This window comes from Triplophysa dalaica, chromosome 5, assembly GCF_015846415.1.
Source record: "Triplophysa dalaica isolate WHDGS20190420 chromosome 5, ASM1584641v1, whole genome shotgun sequence".
NCBI classification, from domain to species: domain Eukaryota; kingdom Metazoa; phylum Chordata; class Actinopteri; order Cypriniformes; family Nemacheilidae; genus Triplophysa; species Triplophysa dalaica.
Window position 1 is genome coordinate 7,560,116 of NC_079546.1, and position 15,843 is coordinate 7,575,958.

The 15,843-nt window shown below is 39.6% G+C and overlaps 2 protein-coding genes across 5 annotated transcripts; both read right to left on the reverse strand.

Moving 5' to 3' along the window:
• Nucleotides 1-535: 535 nt before the first annotated feature.
• caprin2 (caprin family member 2) lies at nucleotides 536-7,781 on the reverse strand. 4 transcript variants are annotated; one of them, XM_056748436.1, is made up of 21 exons: nucleotides 7,579-7,781; nucleotides 6,761-6,993; nucleotides 6,532-6,594; nucleotides 6,362-6,448; nucleotides 5,987-6,225; nucleotides 5,723-5,805; nucleotides 5,202-5,336; nucleotides 5,073-5,113; nucleotides 4,745-4,996; nucleotides 4,600-4,641; nucleotides 4,329-4,448; nucleotides 4,160-4,244; nucleotides 4,017-4,066; nucleotides 3,810-3,920; nucleotides 3,546-3,632; nucleotides 3,143-3,259; nucleotides 2,881-3,055; nucleotides 2,598-2,768; nucleotides 2,234-2,304; nucleotides 1,868-1,928; nucleotides 536-1,699 (listed from the first exon to the last, which is right to left on the reverse strand). In XM_056748436.1, the coding sequence occupies exons 2-21, from the start codon at nucleotides 6,980-6,982 to the stop codon at nucleotides 1,137-1,139; spliced, it is 2,775 nt and encodes a 924-aa protein (XP_056604414.1). In that variant the 5' UTR covers nucleotides 6,983-6,993; nucleotides 7,579-7,781; the 3' UTR covers nucleotides 536-1,136. The 4 variants fall into 4 exon arrangements, with proteins under 4 accessions (XP_056604414.1, XP_056604416.1, XP_056604415.1 ...); XM_056748438.1 differs by having other exon boundaries at nucleotides 2,881-3,026; nucleotides 3,132-3,259; XM_056748437.1 differs by lacking the exon at nucleotides 7,579-7,781 and adding an exon at nucleotides 7,102-7,212.
• A 125-nt stretch (nucleotides 7,782-7,906) lies between these two features.
• On the reverse strand, nucleotides 7,907-15,247 carry sinhcaf (SIN3-HDAC complex associated factor). The gene is made up of 6 exons (XM_056749078.1): nucleotides 15,022-15,247; nucleotides 12,365-12,492; nucleotides 12,067-12,166; nucleotides 11,492-11,615; nucleotides 11,249-11,399; nucleotides 7,907-11,120 (listed from the first exon to the last, which is right to left on the reverse strand). The coding sequence occupies exons 2-6, from the start codon at nucleotides 12,490-12,492 to the stop codon at nucleotides 10,862-10,864; spliced, it is 762 nt and encodes a 253-aa protein (XP_056605056.1). The 5' UTR covers nucleotides 15,022-15,247; the 3' UTR covers nucleotides 7,907-10,861.
• Nucleotides 15,248-15,843: the final 596 nt, after the last annotated feature.

Here is a 15,843-nt window from a genome sequence, read left to right on the forward strand (position 1 = left end):
GAAATTCTTACATGTTGCTAATTATTACTCCCATTATTGTACACAATTTAATATGTTGCCCAAAGAACACTTATATGCCAATTAGAATAAATGCAATGAACTGAATGGGATTACCCATTTATGGCCATTTTAAATAAGATTATACAATAAAGCATAGTTATATTTTACATAATTTTTTATAGTGGTTGGATAAAGAAAATCCTAAAATTTTCTTTTGGCAAATTAAAAAAATGTTCGCATAGACAGCATCAGCAATATGTATTAGTTTACTTGAACAAATGTGCAATCGCCTTATTCGGAGAAAACAAGCATTTAAGTTTGCTTAGCCTATGATCAAAATTATATTTTTATACAATTTTTTCACTATATATTTTACTGTTCTCAGTCTTATTTTTCCGTTTTAATGACCTTTCAGAATGAAAATGCATTCAAAAATTAGACCTAGTTCTTAAATTAATATAAGGTGGATATTAACTTATTGAATAGCATTTACTTAACTCTGCTGTATACAGAAAACAGAGGAATACCACAGAAGTGAACTGCACAATTTTATTCAGGCACAAGAGGGAGCCATTTTGGCAGAGTCTGTATTCAAGTGTTTTTCAACATGGACACAGACATACAAACTTACAGATACACGCATACACCCAGATACAACAAGGCCACAAAGTCCCTTTATAAAGTGCTTCATGTCAAGTATTACCAGAAAAAAATCCTCCATTCTTTGACCCCCGTTAACAAAGGCATCAAACCTTTCTATGGCTGCGAAATACAATCTGCAAGCAAGCATACAGGGTCACGTACTGAACAGCAGGATAAACTCAGTCGCTTCTGAATTGGTAGGATTTTCAATGAAGTGCATTTGAAATGCAGCTACTTTGAGTTACAAGTGTGCGTCTAGTATACAGTAAAGCCTCAAATCACTGTTAAGAAAAAAAACCTGAATAAACCCATGTAAACTTTCAACAGCAAATCTTTTACATTGGCCTCAACACTGACTGAACTATTGAGCGTGAACTTTCCTACATGCAGTTGCACCATGCTTAACCAAAAGCGCAAAAAGTGCCGTAACTAGAGCCTTCAATAGATCAAAAATGCCCCATCCTTTTTTGTGCCTATATTATAGAGACAGACGATCAGTCCTGGTACAGCAAGAAACCCGAAAAGGTGCTGTATTTCCAACTGCTGCCATAGATGGCGCCACGATGAAGTCGGAGCCACACCTGGTCTCCCTGGAACAGCTGTAGGACCACATGGTTGCTAGCGGTCTCGTGATCCGGAGCTCCATCGTTAGCGTATGCAGACACCATCACCTCTTCATTGCGCATGAGGTTGATGTACAGTGGCACGCTAACTGCCAGCTTCAGGATGTGGAAGATGAAAACGTAAGTGCCCGAAGCGGGGCAGGTGAAACGCCCGGTGGCCGTGTCGAACATTTCACCAATATTGGTATGCAGTAGTTCGAAGGCGATTGGCTGATCCAGAGTGCCTGGCGCAAAGTTGGCAGAGCGGGCAGCAGAGAAGGCCACGCGGAGTTGGGCTAGCGGGTACACGTGAACGGGCATCAGAGTGTGCGGTCCCTGAGCGTTGATGGGTACTTCCATCGGTGCGATTGAAAGCGTGTCGCTCATTCCAGAGTCGAACGGATATGCTCCCTCTCTGTCCGGACTGCTCACTTGTGATGAGTCGCTCCAACCAACTGTAATAAAAAAAAGACCATGGCTTAATAGATGTTTGAATTTATTTAGATGTAAAACTGGATGAATTGGGCCACTCACATTTCACTTTCACAGGCATTAAAATACTCTTTTCCATCTTGGCACCAGCAAGTACTGAAAATGATTGAATGAGTAAATTTTGTTTTTACCACTGTTCCTTTGTGTTGCTGTGCCTCCACTATGTTTGAAGTTCTGCTGGTACCCGTTGTCCTGTTAACAAAACAATTTAATTTTGTTTATATATACACGTGCAACGTTTTTCGCAATACACAAAGCACCCTTTCATTTAAAAGGTTAGTTATAAAGAGTCCCCATTGTCCTTACACAAAAAACTAACTTTATAAAAAAATGGACGAATGGATAAAAAGCAGATCTATGACATGCGTAAAAGGCCCGATATTTACAAACACTGAATGTAGATCATTAGAATTCAGAAATATTAAAACCCACTGTAAAATATGATGAAATAAGCCATTTACTGTAAAAAATGTATATAAACAAGTGAAACATCTTACTCTGGATACATAAAGGGAAGATGCAGGGTCTCTGTGTGCATGGCGTACATTCACTCTGTGAGCCTCATAACCTATTAGTTGGGTTTAAGACAAGAACATTTTTTTTATTACCTTTTGTTTTTTAACATCTACACAGTTCATTTAAATCCAAGCGTTCACGCCAGGCTACAAACAATAAAGATAGCACTCTCTGTCCCCAATCCACCACTGATCATACCAAAGAAAAGGTACGAGAAATGTAAAACCTTGTGCAAAAAAAGTTTGGATACCACATGTCCAATTAAGTTGTAGGTACTATGACGTCAAGGCAAGTCTAGTGGAGAGAGAGTAAACCACAAAGAGTGAAACAGCAAGTGAAAGGTACCTCTGAAGCAACCAGGTGATCTGTATGAGTGAAGAAAACCCCTGCCTGCACGCGTCATACCTCTCGCTGTCCCGTGGGTGTAGCTCCCCTGACCCAGACGAGACTGTGGCTGAGGGGCAGAGAACACATGACCGCCTGCGCTGACCGGACACTCAAACTGGTACTGGCTCTCTGGAAGGACAAGCGTGGTCATTCAATAAACATGCCTACGCCAACCAAATAATTCACTAGCCAAATTGTTGTTTGAACTTCAAACTTTTAATTTTGTATGCATGCGTGTTACCAATTTGGAGTTCATCTTCAGGCAGGTTGAGTTCGGGTGGCGTTTGGGTGCTAGCAGTGGAGAAACTTGGTGTTTGGGCTGTAGAGTAACTCAGATGCATGGATTCAGAGAATCCACTCTCATCCGACTTCATCTCCGAGCCCTTACTGACGGGTAAAGAGGCCACACTGAACACCTGACCAAAAGACATGCAGTTGAGCTTAACACATATGAGATCAGCGCTTGAGACAAGTTGACTTTAAACAGTTTACATTGTGCTCACAGAGTGAATGTTGCGGAAAGTATTTTCTGGACTGATAGATTGACAATTCGGAGGAGTTGTAAACGTCTGCGCAGACACCGAGGTTGACATCCCATTGCATAACGTCTGCTTTCCTGCCTGACACACACAAGATAAATCTGGTAAGAAGAACCGTTTCAAGGCACTAGACAAAAATCTGCCATTTCTATGACACCACGTGAATTCTTATAGTAATTTTCTGTGTGTAAAGCTTGGACACATTACAGGCATCAACTCTTTAAAGCATCTTTATCACGGTTATAAACTTGTTGCATACGCGGTAAAAGTCAGAATACCCATAACAGTTTCCTTGAGGTAAATTTATTACAGAATCAACATTGATTTCCCCCATAATCTGACATCTGCTAATGTGGATTGTTCAAACCTGTACAGAGCTCTTGTTTTCCAGAGGGTTTGAAATGGACGATCCTCTGCGGTACAGAGGTGGAGAGGTGAAGCCCTCACTTTGTTTCTAAACACAAAGTGATTCAGGGGAAAGCTTTGCCATTATAGGTTACAAGATCATATTTTCACCAAGTAGTCAGTTGAAAGATGGGATAATTATACCTGTGGCTCCATAACGGTTTCTAGATTTTAGTTTTAAAAGCAACGCAATGACAATTTTAAGCATACAGCAAAAAATCCTTACTTGTGGCTCATCTTTATTGTGCAGACTGAGATCAGAGCCAGTTATCGACCGGTCACCATTCGACAGACAGCCTTTAGGTTCTCCAGAAAGCAGAATATGTAGCGGAGTGCTCTACGATTACATAAGACCTTGTTTTATCAAAAAGCAATTCTGGCCCGTCACATCACGATTCAGTCATTTTAAAAGATGTTATGAATTATGGCTTACACGCTGGGACTGAGGCAGAATATCTGACGGACTTGTAAATTCCCTTTGTGCTGTAAATTAGAAAAAGATTATAAAATGGCTCTTTAACGTACACATTATATCAAAAAAAAAAAAAGAGTGGTTGTAAGTGGGGCAGGTGTAACCTATGGGAGTAGATGATGCAGGAGACTGCCGGCCTCTCTTAGCTCGGCTGCTACATGGAGAATTTTCCCCATCCAGAAGAGACTCCTGCACACAATATGCAGTTATAAATTGAAATGAAACGTTTGCCCGTCAAACAATACATGATAAGGAAACTGAAGTAATGCATACCTGCATAAAGCTGAAGGATCCAGAGATCTGATCCATCAGGGACTCCAGCTGCTGTTTGCGCTGAACAGGATCTTTAGGTAACAGAGACGGAGAGCCGAAAACTTCAACCTCAACAGGCTTCTGAAAGCCATTAAAAAACACCTTGTTTTGTATAAAAATCAAGCAAATTGTTCCTCAAAAGATAAAGACAAACTAAAAAGTTGCAGAACTTGCAAGGCACAAAAAATTAAAATGTAAACAGCCATTTCAAAAAGGAAACATCTAAACTCACAGATTTAGAGTCATTCTCCCCCTTGCTCTTCTGCTGTCGTTTCTTGCAAAGACAAAAAACAAGGTCTTTTTTCTGTTCTAGAAACAAAAACGCTACTAATGTTTTGTTTGCATGCCACAGTGTGTCTATACAGACGGTTATCCACCTCTTTGGGGTCACTAATGGGCCTCTTCATAACCTCTGGGGTCTTGGGGATCAACCCTGCTGCTCCTTTCAATGGCTTCTGTACAGAGGGCTGGGGTGCTACAAGAGCATCAGAAAACTCCATTTCCCATGAGTCTGGCGGCTCCCTTTCCTTCATTGCCAAAAACTCCTCCTTCCAACTACGGGGCGGTGTATTCTCTCCCTTACCGCGCTTGCTGACGTTACACTCGACTGTATAACGTCTGTTAAGAAACTGCCATCATTCAGAAGTTACTCGCGTCCACAAGAAATAATGAGAAATAAAGATTTAAGCACACATCAGTTTTTACCTCTTTTGAAGGCACTTCTATCAAACTCGGCTTCACCAGAGCTGAAATACAGAAAAGTGGGTCTTGTGCAAAATCGAATATTAATTACAAAATAATGAGGGAAAAATGGAGTTAAAATTCAAGTCTCACAGGAAAGGCTAGGCTGTGGGGTTGGAGGATCAGATTTTCGGTTCTCAGATTTCTCTTGACTCTCATTTTGTAGTTGTACGTGATCAAAGAAGCCACAATCCACAAGTCGAAGCAGCTTCTCCTTCATGTTTTTATCTGTGGAAGAATGACAGCCATCCAATTAAAAAATAATGTCTATTATCCACTACGGTACATGTAATTCACTAAGTCTGCATTAATCACATCTTTAGTATCTTGACCCTAAATTTTTAAGGATGTTATATCAACCATAAACAATTTCTAACAGCATATTCAAATGTGAATGGACATTTATTTTAACATCACTTGAAATCATTAAAGTTTAAAAAGGCGGTCAGTACTCAAATGCATGGGAATGTGGAATACAGGTACAGTTAAACATTAGACGTGTAAGGTAACCAATTTTGGGAGTCAGTCACTTGTCCAAGTTTAGAAGATAACATGCAAACGGATTCCAAATAAACACTTATTTGATAGACCCACACATTGAGCCTAAAACTCACAAGTTGAGCCAGCAACTGGTTTTTCTTTCCCTTCCAGCAGCTCCCAGTAAACAACAGTAGCCCGTTCCATCTGATCCTTCAAACTGAAGCAAAAAAAGAACTACCAAGATCAAACCACATCATTAGGCCTTAAAAGTGCCATAATCAACACGACGAAATACACAGCAAAATATTTAACAAACACCGCGTCAGGACAAATGTGCATTATTTTAAATAAACACATATAACAGCATCTATTCTGCAGAAAATGAAAGTCAAAACAACCTCTTTGTATGGTCTCTTTTGCATCCCATTAATGATGCAAGAACTAACAGACTGTCCATGTCCTTTGCAGACAGGTAACAGGAGTGTGTTGTCATGTTGCGGAACTTCTTCCGGACATCTTCTCTTTGCAGACTATGAAGGACATATTGCATCTGGAGCATCAAGCTCAGATGTGTCTTTTCGGTCTCGATCCTCACCATCTTCTCTAGACGGACAGCTTTGCGTTGGGCCTTTAGCAGCTACGTTACACCAAAGAAATTTGTTTGTGTATCTTTGCATATAAAGCTTCACTCTTTGATTTTACGAGTGCCATCAAAGCCAACTGACAAATTTTCTTTAAATGTTATTAACAAATATGTTAATATAGAATCTTACATCCTGTGTGAGGGCACCAAGGGTTCTCTCCAGCTCTTTGGCAAATTTGAGATTATGGACCACCTCATCGAACTTCCCCACAGCTTCCTATAATGTGACATGTGCAACGCTGATATGGCAATAATCCCCAGATTAGAGATTGCACAAAAGTAAATGAAATAAAAAATTACCATTTGGTCTTCATTCAGTTTCTCCCCATTCTTCAGCCTCTCACTGTAGCTTTCCAGTTTCAGCTGTAAGAAACAAAAGCTTTATTTTCCCTCAAAAGACGCAAACAGTCAGGCTAAAATACAAAGAGGGCTTTGCACGAAAAATCAAACAATGCATAAGCAGACTGTGTTTTAGCAGTGGTTTCTGACAAAACAAGTCAAAATGACACGTTTTTAAAAAATGGATCACCTTCTTTTTCTCAATGTTACGAATCTTGTGCTTAAGGCAGATAAGGCCATCCTCGATATACTTTTCGTAGCCGTAATAGGTGGTCGTGGAAGGGCTAAGGGTGAGCTGGAGGGTGGTAAAAGATCCAGGGGAATCCGATTTGGGGCTGCCCTGTCCACCATCCATCTCCATTTCTAAAGGAGTCAATGTCTCTATAGACCGAGACGGCGACAGCTGAACCATGATCTTAGTCTCTTTAAAGGAAAACAGAATAAAAACCACAAGTAAGTTAATCGTGATAAAAAAGGAACAACACATTAAGTGTAACAAAACACTTAAAAGAACATCCAGTAATTGTTTACGTTTCACTAGCTGAAACCATTAGTAGCTGTGATGAAGCATCCCATTTGTTGATGTATATAAGGTACTTGATATAAACGCCCCCACGGGACTGGACATTCGCCAGTTTTAACAATGACATTGCATTTACACAAGCCAATTAAATAAGACCAAACAGCTCATTTTCGCCGGAAATCAACACTGATGAAGTAAACAAATAAGGGTTGTATGTGTTCAAACAAATACCCGATAAAACTTCACACAAACATCGATTACGCATCAATGTCAAGTTCAAATAACTTGCGTTTATCATCTGAAGTATTGCAAAACGCAACTTTTGCATGCTGTTTTTTTTTAAATGAGTAGTAAGATTATCTAGCATCCTTTCCAAACAAGTCCAACGCAATGTGCCACCACCCCAAACGCGCACGCAGATCACTTCAACAGGACGAATAAACCCACACATGCATTGAATGAGCAAAGCATCCGATCTCACCGACCTTATGCGTCTCTGCCGGTGTGTGTGTGCTTGTTTGTTTGTCGCGAGATTGACTCGAGTGGAAATGCTGGTCGTTTAAGTCAAAGCGAGCCCTTTGGCGAACAAGTACGACATGCAGCGGTGGATAAACAGAGAGGACCGACCGCGGGCGTCTCGCTCCTTTTTATGCCGTATGAGAGCAGAGGGAAACCCATCAGCTGAAGGCGCAATCATGACGTCACGCATCTAAACACGGGACTATCCCTGCGCGAGCGACCTCAGCACTCTCTCATCCATTCCCACATGGTATCTACCTATCTATGTAAGAGCAAATGACCACGTGACAAGTGTGATCATCACAAATTACATTTATTGAGGAACACGTAAAAAGTACAATATGTAAAAAAATACAAAACCTGCTTCATATATCTCTAAGAATGTGAATACAAAGTGCATAGCTACCATACATGCCTGTAGCACTACAACTAACTAGTATAAGGAAAGGTATCACATGGGCATCTGGGCAACAAAAAATTGAAAATATAATAGCGGTACTTTTAACTGCCCAGTCATGAAGCTCTCCATGACATTTAGTGAATCTCGGCCTTCCATCTGTGTAAAAGCATTTAGTCAATATTGCTGTGTGTAAGGACAGGAAAGTCCTAGAGGAGAATGTGATTATGAAAAGACCAAAAGACAAGTGTTGCAAATAAATATGAAATAAATAAGACAAAAAATAATAAAGTAATAATTGTTGTTTAGCCTTGCACATCGTAGATTATTTACAAATAACTCATAAGTGCCTCCGAAAGCTTCACCTGATCAGATGTTAACAAGTACATTCACTTTTTATGTCATTCTGTGATATGGCAAATTCACGAACAAAGCTGCCACCAAAATACCAATTTAAACATTAAGAAGATGCATTTCATTTATGCCCAGAGAGAAATAAAATGACTGCAATTGAGTGTATAAAAATGAGCTCAATAGTGCTACCTCCTGGAATTAAACTATCTGGGATTATACAAATTCAGCTAATACATCAGAAGGACATAATTTGACTTTAAATGAAAACTCCGGATATACAGTATGAACACTCTTTGCTTATAAGTGATAGCTTATTAGGAAAAGTATTGTATATTAAAAACATGGGTTGCATTGGTAATATCGGTTCAGTCATTCAGTATTCAAGATATTTACTTTGAAATATATGTTTTCCCTGAAGAGAAAAGCAAATGAAGAAACAAAACATACATTATTTCAAAAACAAAAGCACAGCCAAACAAACAGACCATAGCCGGTTTACAAAACAAGGCTTAGCTTAAGTCAGGATATGCCTTGGTAAATTAGGATATTTAAGTCGCTTTTATTAAAATGCTTTAGATAAAAACATTACTGGTCCATCTTGAGAAAACAATGGCAATTACATATTTTAAGGGACGTCAGAGCCATTTATTTTCGGTTTAGTCTGGGACTAGTTTAAAGCCTTGTCTTTGAAACCGGGACCATGTGTTCTAACCTATTATGCCACTAAAAAAATCTAATATTTGCCAATGAGAGTACACTGTATTTACAAGAGAGGAGGTATATGGACATTGACAAAATAAATAGCAATAATTATGGGCTTTTTGGCTTTAGAATGAGACAATATTGAAAAGATCCAATTCTAAAATATATGTGAAGACCACTGACTCCCTGTAATTATTTAACAACATCGTCACATAGCAATCAATCTCTAATGTAATTTAATTTTAGTTTTTTCCTTTCATTTATATACAAAAATATAATGGGACTGTCTCAACGTTCGCCCACGTAATTCATATTGCAACATGGTTGCAAAACAATAAAAACAAACAAAGAATAAAAAATCCTGAAATCTTAAAAGGCCATGCAAAATTCATGCAGATTGCCATTAACACATTAGTTTCCTTAGCGTTCATGCGCGAGACCGATCTTTTCCATGATGAACACAGAGAACAATATTGTAACCAAACAGATCTCGCCCCCTTTTGACTCCCACAGTAGGAAAAATGACTATCATTTTTTACTTTTATTGAAAACAAAATAAGATATTTTGAAGAATCTAAGACAGCAAAAAGTTCTGGGGCACTTTTAACTACCCTTCTATTTTTTCTTACTATGGGAGTCAATAGGGGTCGAGATCTGTTTGGTTATAAGCATTCTTCTAAATATCCTTTGTGTTCATCAGAACAAATAAATTTATACAGATTTGGAACAACTCGAAGGCGAGTAAATGACAGAATTTTCATTTTTGCGTGAACTTTCCCTTTCAGTCAAACCTACAGGTTTGAATATTTACACAAGTACACTGAATACAGGAGTGTTAAAATTTTAGAAATATTTAACTTTAGCTTGCCGGCCACGTGTGGCTGAATACAGACAACCTGCATTGAAAACAATGCATTAGCTTAAAGGAACAGTTCACCCCAAAATTTCACCTCGCTTGGTGACTTCTGTTCTTTTTTTTTAAAAGATTTTCTGGTAAATAGCAAATAGGGACTGTGGCTTTATGAAACACTTTCAAGGTAATATTATGCAAATTACATTTTTTTGAAGCTCCAATTCTCATTCATTTAAAATGATATGTAAAACATCAGCCAGGCTATTATTTAAAAGCAGACTTTGTGTTCTACTGAAAAGTCAAACGTGTTTGGATGAACTCTCCCTTTAAGACCAAACGAAAGAAAATCCCTATATAATGGCTATGTACCAGCAAGATGGTAAAACGTTACTATCTTTATTTAGCTAGAATTTAGCTAATGCCACTTACTGTTCCCTAAATACTGTACACTAACTGTAAAGACAGTCACCCCAGAGGTAGGGCACAGCGGTGATAGAGCGTCTCGCTTAAGGGTTACAATAGTGACAGCACAAGATTGTGGTCACCAAGTCGGTTCTGAGTTTTTGATGCTGTGATGTTTGTAGATCCAGCATTCTGCGAGTCGAAAAAAGCAAACACATTTTCTTGGTCTACAAAAACAGAAGTGCACAAGAAAATCCACACAGGAAGGAGTGAATTGGAATAGTGTGGTACCAGGCTCTTGAAAATAAGGATACCAATTCAATCTGATAAATTAAACAAGAAGTTGACTCGACGGCCAAGAAACTGAAAAAGACACATTCTTAACCAGAATAAAACTGGGAAACACAAACAAAGATCCAGCTGCACTTGAATCGAAGGCAATCCGAGAGAATGTCTTTGAGAGTGTCTAAGGCCGACGATGCAGCCCCTGACTCTCGAAGGCTTCCTAAGAATGCCAAGTCAATACCCTGGGAATGTGACATCACCACTCCTCATCCACTTCCTGCTCCATTTTGATTTGGTGAGAAGGGGAAGGCGAGCGCGGCTGAATGGAAGAAATCATTTCTTGACTGCTTTGCACCTCCTCTTTGTCAAGGTCGCCTTCTTCCTCTTCTTCGTCATCCTCTTCTTCCTCCTGCTCTTGCTCTTGTTTCTTCTGACAGCAGGGCTTGTATAGATGAGGATCAATCAGCACCTCCCCATAGCGGCCTTTATAGATGATACCACAGCATATTCGCTGCCTACAGAGATTAGCAAATGTCAGCTTCTTTGTAAATGAACTGCTTTCGTTTAAAAGCATTACTTTTGGTGCACAATAAAGGTCAAACTCATAAATCGTTTAAGAATGTGAATTATTCTAGTAAAATACCTTTTCCAGTATGTCAGGTCCAGGAAGGAAAACACAGGAGATCGGGTGGAGCCAGGAGCCAACTCCGAGTCAGAGCCTTCATCTGATTGGTTACTGTAACTGGGCGACTGGGCCGGGCTGGCACTGGAGGTAGTGCTTTGAGCATCTGAATCTGTTAATGAAGGAAGCAAATATGGATGAGTTGGGTTGATTTAAACGGGGAAATGCAAAGCATGTTTTAATCTGTTGCTACACAACCCTTACTGTGTCTTTTTAGTTCCTTCTGAACCCGGGTGATCTGGTTCGGTCTGATTCGTCTGGACAGAGATTTGACTTTCTTTGACTTCACTGTAGTTTTCAGGCTGGGCCCTCCTCGTGCATCCACCACCTTTGTGAAACAATAACAATCTTGACCTAATCCACAACTTTTTAATAACAAGAGCAGTAGTCTCCAAAATAAGAGCTATATATATATTATGTAATTCAACACTTTTTTCCTTTCCTTCTCAAACCTTGTATCTCCATATTTCGTGATTTTTGATAAATCATTATTATAAGGTCACCCTGTCTTTTTGTCGCTGGGTTTGCCAATATCTAACGAATTAAAAATTTCAAGGGATTGTCGAACAACACAGTATGTTATTATTTAAAAAGTACAGTGTTTTTTTTCCCTGCAAAACAGCAAATTTGGACATGAAAGTTCTCAAAAGGACAGTGACTAAAAGAAAATCGATATTTTTGTTATTTTATGCATTTAATCTAATGAATTTTGTATCATTTCTAAGAGAAAGCATAAAATATGCATTTAGTTATTTGTTCAGGTTACGTGAGAAACTTACATGATTCCAATTCTTCTTGGAACCAACAGGAAGCTTTTTCCACCGTTTCACCAGCAGCACACAAGCATTGCAGATTTCTCCAGAGCGAGTCTCACCTAAACTGTAGAAACATCTCTTGTCATTATAATGATGCCCGCAGAACAAACATAGAAAACAAATATTGTTTGTGAAACATCTACATGCTACACTAGATATAATGTAAACATCCCACGATCACTATAAGTGCATCAAATGTTAACAGATACACTACACACTCGGACAAGTAATACAACATTTCTCCAGCAGATACCCAACTTACCCAAAGCAGCTCTGAAAGTCTCTCTCGTAGCGTTTGCTGTCAGTAAAACGAGAGCTGGAGGACTTGGCCCTGCAGATACAACATCCATCAAGGCTGCGGTACATCTTCGGCTTATGAAAGCCAAACATCTGTAACCACAAGGACAGGCTTTAAGAAAAACAGGAGTGTAGCGACTCTCCACTTTGTAGTCGTGCTGATATAGAAAATTCACATGCTGACCAAAAGTTAAATTGTCTACACCAAATATTGTTTAATCTTTCATTGTTTAATGACATCAGGGCCCAATGCAAAGTTTCACAGTAATAATGCAGTTTTTTTGTGATGTATTACAAAACTAATCTGACCTGGAGGCGAACACGGGAGATTTAACAAATAGAAGGGGAGCTTCAAAACGACTCAGAATATTTAAAATAAGGCCAGCATTAAACTAAGTTAAAACAGTGTTATAAAACAGTGGATAACAAATATGCAGATAGACAGAGAGAGAGAGAGAGAGAGAGAGAGAGAGAGACAGAGAGAGATATCTTGCAGCTCAAACCTGGCTGTAAGATATGTCAAGTCCTGCCACGACCAAAGAACAACCAGCACAACACAAAACAACACTGACAGGACAACACACACAAACTGACACTATCACCCTTTGAATAAACTTTGAATAAAACTCTTTTTCTGTTTATATTGAGATGTGTATATGTATATTTTTACTTATAGACTTTTAATTTTATTCTATCTTATTTTTTTTCTTAATCTGTATTTCTGCATGTTTATATTTAATCTTGTTCTTTGGCAATGTAAATTTTATTTTATCATGCCAATAAAGCTCCTTTGAATCTTGAGAGAGAGAGAGAGAGAGAGAGAGAGAGAGAGAGAGAGAGAGAGATCAATCGTCGTGTAAGTGGGACAGCTGAATGCACGGAGTCTTTTATAACCTCGGTGCTGATGGAGCCGGATGCTGGACACTGGTGCCCTCGCGCAATTGACACCGATTGGTGACAGATGCGAATGTTGTCTCGAGGCGTTACATCAATACAGTTTGTTATAACTGGGTCATTACATAGGATGTATCTACACACAGTCTTTAAATATTAACTTTTTTCATATTTAATTTTATTAAGCAAGTCTTCTTTTTCAAAACGATCACATGCCAATACTTATTCTCATTTTAGGACGCGCTGTACGGTTTCATATATAATGCTTGTATAATTCCGCCGCCTCTGACGCAATTCAAACATGGCAACGCGTTTCAGAGGAAGGGCAGAAACGGGGGCAAAAAGTAATGCGATGCCATTGCGGGAATCTACGATCTAAAACATCCAAACTAATAGCGCCAGCTACGGTTCTCCGTAAAACATCAAAAAGATAAGCAAACGGTGTTTTATATGGTGTTTAAACGTGCGACAACACTGCAGCGAAATGGTGTGCGTCTCTCCGTTATCACCGCCCACCAGCTCGCGCGGAAGCATGGCTCGCCACACGGCATCTTTAAACGGACACGTTCAGCATGTTTTCACCGCAGCCGAACTAAGAAACGACTTTTGTCCTGTTTGAGAAACACATTAACGCATTTCTATAAAGCCAGCGATGGTTAAATAAGACACAGTGAAGATGGAAGTTTGAATGTAGTCGAATTGCTTGTCCGTTGCTCTTTGTTTTCCGCGCGACTCTGCGTCAGTGGCTCGTGCGACTCCATGCTTTGCGCTCGAGACTGTAAACACATGCGGTCCGTGCACCAACTTCGGCCAATAGCTGCGAGCGCGATCAAACGCGCATTTGTCCTTTTTGTTTTTATCGGGACACATTCAATTGTATCACGCCCGTCAGAAGAAAAAAACTCATTTCACATTTAGCTCTAACGTCACATTTAAATGCGTCAGTGACACCGCCTCCGTCTCACACGAGATGATGGTTTAACGCTAACGTTACTGCTTCAGTAACAGTGCGCTCAATGCTTATTTTTATGTCTTATTTTTACTTACATGCATGCGCATGTATATCAGAAGTTTGGGAACGTCGTCGTGCGTGTGAAATGTGGGTTTGTTTTGAAGCACACCCACCAACAGACGAGCGAGCGAGACCACACGCAGACAAACGAGTTAAGTATCGAAAGTAAAAACGTTTAAAAAGGTGCAAAACTTGTCAATTTTGTACCCCAACTGCGCATATAGTTGCGAATGCATGTCCACTATCATAACTTTCGTAGCTATTTCACTATTCGAATACGCATCACATTCTATGTGCCTATTTCCTATAGTTAAAAAAGCAGTTTTCTGCAAAACACGCAGCTAGAGTGATATTTAGTTGAAGCTTATTATAAAAATAATAGGTTTAACAGTCCGGGCTCTGTGAATTAAACGCTTGCTGTATCCCACACTTAACTTACTACCCATCATTAGAAAGATACAGGCTCCCTAAAATATGATGCTCTGTATGCGCTTCTGGTGTAAACGCTGCATTTATGGCACTGTAGCAAAATTCTCAAAAGATTTTAAGCAAGCATCAACCTTTAGGCTCCGTTTGTGATGAATACGACAGCTTTCACCCGGGCATCGCATTGTCACATAACTTCTCCAAGGCGGCCATTCGAAAAGCGAATATGACATCTTTTTGCAATGGTTACAAATTGTTGAGTAACTTTAAAATAAAGGCCATGTTCTTACCTTGATTTGCGGCGGTTAAAGTCAATCACGCGACGAAATCCAAGAGTTCCAGTCGTTACAAATGTTAGTCATTTAACAATGCGCCACTACCAAACACGCCACTCGCTACTGTCTCACTTTTTGTCTGAGTGTAGTAAAATGTTTACGCATGCGCCGACATCCATCCACCATTTTCTCAATTTCTTCAATCAACCTCGTTTGCATATGCGGCTGACGTTGCACTGCGTCTGCATTCTTTTGCCCATATAAGGAAGAGAAAATTACGCGGGAAACGTGGGCGGGTCCGGTTGCCGGGGCAGCAGTCGTTTCAAATACGTGCACTGCGATCCTAGTGGGCGGAGTTACGCTGTAATACCACGAGGGCGGAGGGAGGAGAGCAGATGTCGGGGCGAGGTAGCGAGTAGCCCGGCCCATCCTTCTTGCTTCTTCGTGTCCGTCAGCCATGAGCACATGTCGACGGCATGTTGTTTAATGTGCTCACTAAAATACTTTACTATCAAAAATATTTTTTTACCTTTGTTGACCCTTTACAGATTTTGTTATAATTTTAAACGTGCGTGAATAGACAATATTAGAGACTCGATCGATTGAATTTAGGACTTTGGTCAGTTCGCGAGTATATAATATTACAATAGAGGGAATTTTTAATGGGTTTATTAGTCATAATGGGATTTGCATTGATTTGAATAGAAACTAAAATGGTCTCTGTGGGGTTGTATTGTTTGGTGTTATCTGGCCAATGGGAACGAAGAGCACCCCATTCAATTCTACTGGAATAAGGCGTAAAACGTAGTAAACAAAGGGAATGAATAAACAATGGTT

Bases quoted from the DNA above. Each gene is read 5' to 3' on its own strand.
- caprin2 (XM_056748436.1), bottom strand. From the start codon at position 6,982: ATGGTTCAGCTGTCGCCGTCTCGGTCTATAGAGACATTGACTCCTTTA. The intron at 5,337-5,722 runs GTGAGTTTTAGG...ATTCTTCCACAG, and splicing joins ACCAGTTGCTGGCTCAACTT to ATAAAAACATGAAGGAGAAG. The intron at 5,114-5,201 runs GTGAGACTTGAA...TCTGTATTTCAG, and splicing joins CCCACAGCCTAGCCTTTCCT to CTCTGGTGAAGCCGAGTTTG.
- sinhcaf (XM_056749078.1), bottom strand. From the start codon at position 12,492: ATGTTTGGCTTTCATAAGCCGAAGATGTACCGCAGCCTTGATGGATGT. The intron at 12,167-12,364 runs GTAAGTTGGGTA...ATGTTTCTACAG, and splicing joins GACTTTCAGAGCTGCTTTGG to TTTAGGTGAGACTCGCTCTG. The intron at 11,121-11,248 runs GTATTTTACTAG...TAATCTCTGTAG, and splicing joins GACCTGACATACTGGAAAAG to GCAGCGAATATGCTGTGGTA.